At 33.4% G+C, this 3,206-nt stretch overlaps 1 protein-coding gene across 1 annotated transcript; it reads right to left on the reverse strand.

Annotated features, from left to right (window-relative positions):
- Positions 1–1,647: 1,647 nt before the first annotated feature.
- On the reverse strand, positions 1,648–2,007 carry LOC150099956 (zinc finger BED domain-containing protein 5-like). The gene has a single exon (XM_090403183.1). It carries the CDS (start codon positions 2,005–2,007, stop codon positions 1,648–1,650), a length of 360 nt encoding a protein of 119 aa, XP_090259309.1.
- Positions 2,008–3,206: the final 1,199 nt, after the last annotated feature.

Below are 3,206 nucleotides of genomic sequence, written 5' to 3' on the forward strand. Positions count from 1 at the left end.
GCATACAACAGACAGTCCATTATACAAGAACACTGCTCTAAACTGCATCCTCTCTGTTCCAACAACTAAGCAGAACAACTTGCTATAGTTCAGTCACTTACATATCTCCAAGAATTAAAACTAAACACCTCTCAAAAAAGACAGCAACAATTTACAGTGATAGTAAAAGCACAATAGACGGCATAAAAAACCAGAACAACCATATTGCATTAATAGAACATACAAGAAATCTAGTTCGAAATCTCCCTCTAGAGCAGCGTTTCTCAACCTTTTTCCCCTTGCGGAACGCTTGAAATAATATCCATGTTGTAGGGAGCCCCTCTACATAATAATTATTATATATTATTGTTAGTATCTTTCTTTATTATCTATGAATTTAAAGATCACGAGGAAAACAAAACAAATAATAAGTGCTCTTGTAACTTTATCATTTATTTGTAATATTCAAAATAATAAGATAAATCAAAGTAAAATGTCATATGAACAAAAATATGTGCCAACGAATTGTTATTCTTGAAACAAATATGAATAATAAAGTTTAATTTTCTAATGTGAAACCTGTGCTTGTTTTTTGGTACACAAATACTTAATTCGGGGTCGCATTTTAGATAAGCAAACACGGATTTCTTCTTCAACAGAAAGATGACGATTTCTGTCTTTGCTCTTAATACTTGTCAAACAAGAAAAAGCTTTCTCACACATGTAAGACGTTGAAAACTGCAGCAATATATTTATTGCTTTCCTAGGAATAGTAGGATACTCTTCTTTAGCAGAAATCCAGAACGTGACCAGGGACAGGTCATTAAATCTCATCTTGAATGTACGATCAGATTGTAGCCCACAAAGTTCTTCCTCTTCTCTTAAAGTCAAGGATGAGCAGAAGATTCCGAGTGTGGATCTCTCACCCAATCATACATTTGTGCTGGAAGGGAAGGAAAATAATGTTCGATTTTTATCATCAGTTCTTCCAGGTGGGTTACAATAAGACTTTCTTGAAAATATCTTTGCAATTCATCTTTTAACTCAAACACCCTATTTAGAACTTTCCTCTACTTAGCCACCAGATTTCTGTATAGAGCAAAAGATTTATATGCTCTTTGTCCAGGTTTTCACACAAACTTTTAAACATTCTGGAGTGAACTGGCCTTTGTTTAATCAAGTTAACCATCATTGTGGCATCACCAAAAACGTTTTTCAGTTCATCTCCAATAGATTTTGACATCAACACTTCTCTGTGAATAAAACAATGTTGAGACAGCATCAGCATTTTCTTCTTTTACATGAGAAACAAAACCTCTTATGGAGCCAACCATGGATGGATGGAGCACCATCAGTACAGATACCAATACAGTTCTTCCAAGAAAGACCTTTTGTTTCCAGATATGAGGATAAAATATTGAATATATCTATTCCTCTGCTTGTCTTAGGTAATTCTTCACAACAGAGAAAGTTTTCTTGAATTTCACCCTCATTAACAAATCTTGCAAAAGCTACACTGTAACAGTTATTGGTAAGATCTGATGACTCGTCAACGTGGATGGAAAAACTGCTATTTTTCAGTTTATCACACAAAACCTCCTCGCCGTTATTTGACATATCATGGATACGTAGACTTATCGTACTGTTTGAAAGTGGAATATTTTCAATTTATCGTACTGCATCTTGTCCCAGCATTTTACCCACTATAATTTTACATGCTGGCATTATTAACTTCTCACCAACTGTGTGACTTTTCCTTTTCTGTGCAATAATTTCTGCTACCAAATAACTTGCTTTCTGAACCTTTTCACTGACACTGAATTTATTTATAAAAACTACCCTCTGTTTCTTTCGAGATTGCAATAGCGTTTTAAAATAATCAGCACTTTTATTTTCCATATCATTGTGATTTTTCTTGAAATGTCTTTTCAATTTTGCTGGAGCCATTGCTGTATTTGAAAGTTGTTTGCCACAGACGAGACACAGTGGAAGAGGACAATCTCGATCACCAGTCAATGTAAAGTCCATTGATAAGTAGTTTTCTTTGTAAAGACGAACTTTTTTTGTATTCGTTTTTGTATTTGTGTTTTGAAATTCGGTATGAGATTCTAATTATTCATCACTAGCCTCATCAGAATTGTCTGGAGTTTTTCTCTTCAAAAATTTCCACATTTTATTTTTTATAAAATAAAATATATAAAAAAGATGATAAATCAAAATTAGACTAATAAAACTGAAGCACGAAACATAAATAAAGGAAAACAAAAGAAATACATGGGAAAACGGGAGAGACAGAGAGAGAGAGAGAGAAAAAAAAAACGGAACACTTCAGTATACGGTGATTGTTGTTTACATCGCGCAAAGCACTTATGTAAGCTTATTCACCATTCAGAACAAACTATTGATATATAGATTTGAAAGTGCGAATATATTTTCACGTAGGTTAGCTAACAGTGGTTGCCGCGTAACTCAAATGAAATTGGTCTCGAAACAATAAAAAATACTTAATAATGCGACACTATCATTAAAGGTATTCGTTTTTTTTTTTAAATGGTTAAATTAAAGGGCAGAGAAAATTTGTTCATAAAACAGATTCAGTTATGTTAGTAATATAATATTTAGTAAATTAATTAAAATATAATAGAAAAAGTATAATAAAAAAATTAAACAAACAATCATGAAAAATCGGGTTGACTCCCGCTAATGCATAAGTACCAAATAATGTAATTAATAATATTATTTAAACATAATTATTATTTATTTGAGTCTAACTTTCATAAATACATAACACCCAAATGCACACGATTTGGAACGATATAACTAATAAATTGATGAAATAGCAAAATCGAGTGCTCAAACTTTTCATATTAATGAGTGAATACGCACCTACACGCCAGAAAACACATAGGATTGATACGAGAACGATTGCGCTCCTCGCGTTTCTTGCTTACAGTGACTCATAAGCAACACCAGCTAGCGCTAGAACTAGCTCCAGTTGCCGTATGATAAGTGGATCACAGGCAGCATTGCCTCGCATCCTAGTGGGAGTTAATACAACTAACGCGAACTCGAATTTATTACTTTCAGAGAACGTTTATTATTTTATTCCACTGTTTAAGTTCATTTATTTGCCACTGCTATTTATTATTATTTCTCGCGGAACCCCGTTGAGAAACGCTGCTCTAAACTGTAGTATTTGCGTTCTCTCTCTCTCTCTCTCTCTCTCT

The sequence above is a fragment of the Typopeltis vanoorti genome, chromosome 13 (genome assembly GCF_054136105.1).
Source record: "Typopeltis vanoorti isolate ZY-2024b chromosome 13, IOZ_Tvanoo_1.0, whole genome shotgun sequence".
In the NCBI taxonomy this organism is placed as follows: Eukaryota; Metazoa; Arthropoda; class Arachnida; order Uropygi; family Thelyphonidae; genus Typopeltis; species Typopeltis vanoorti.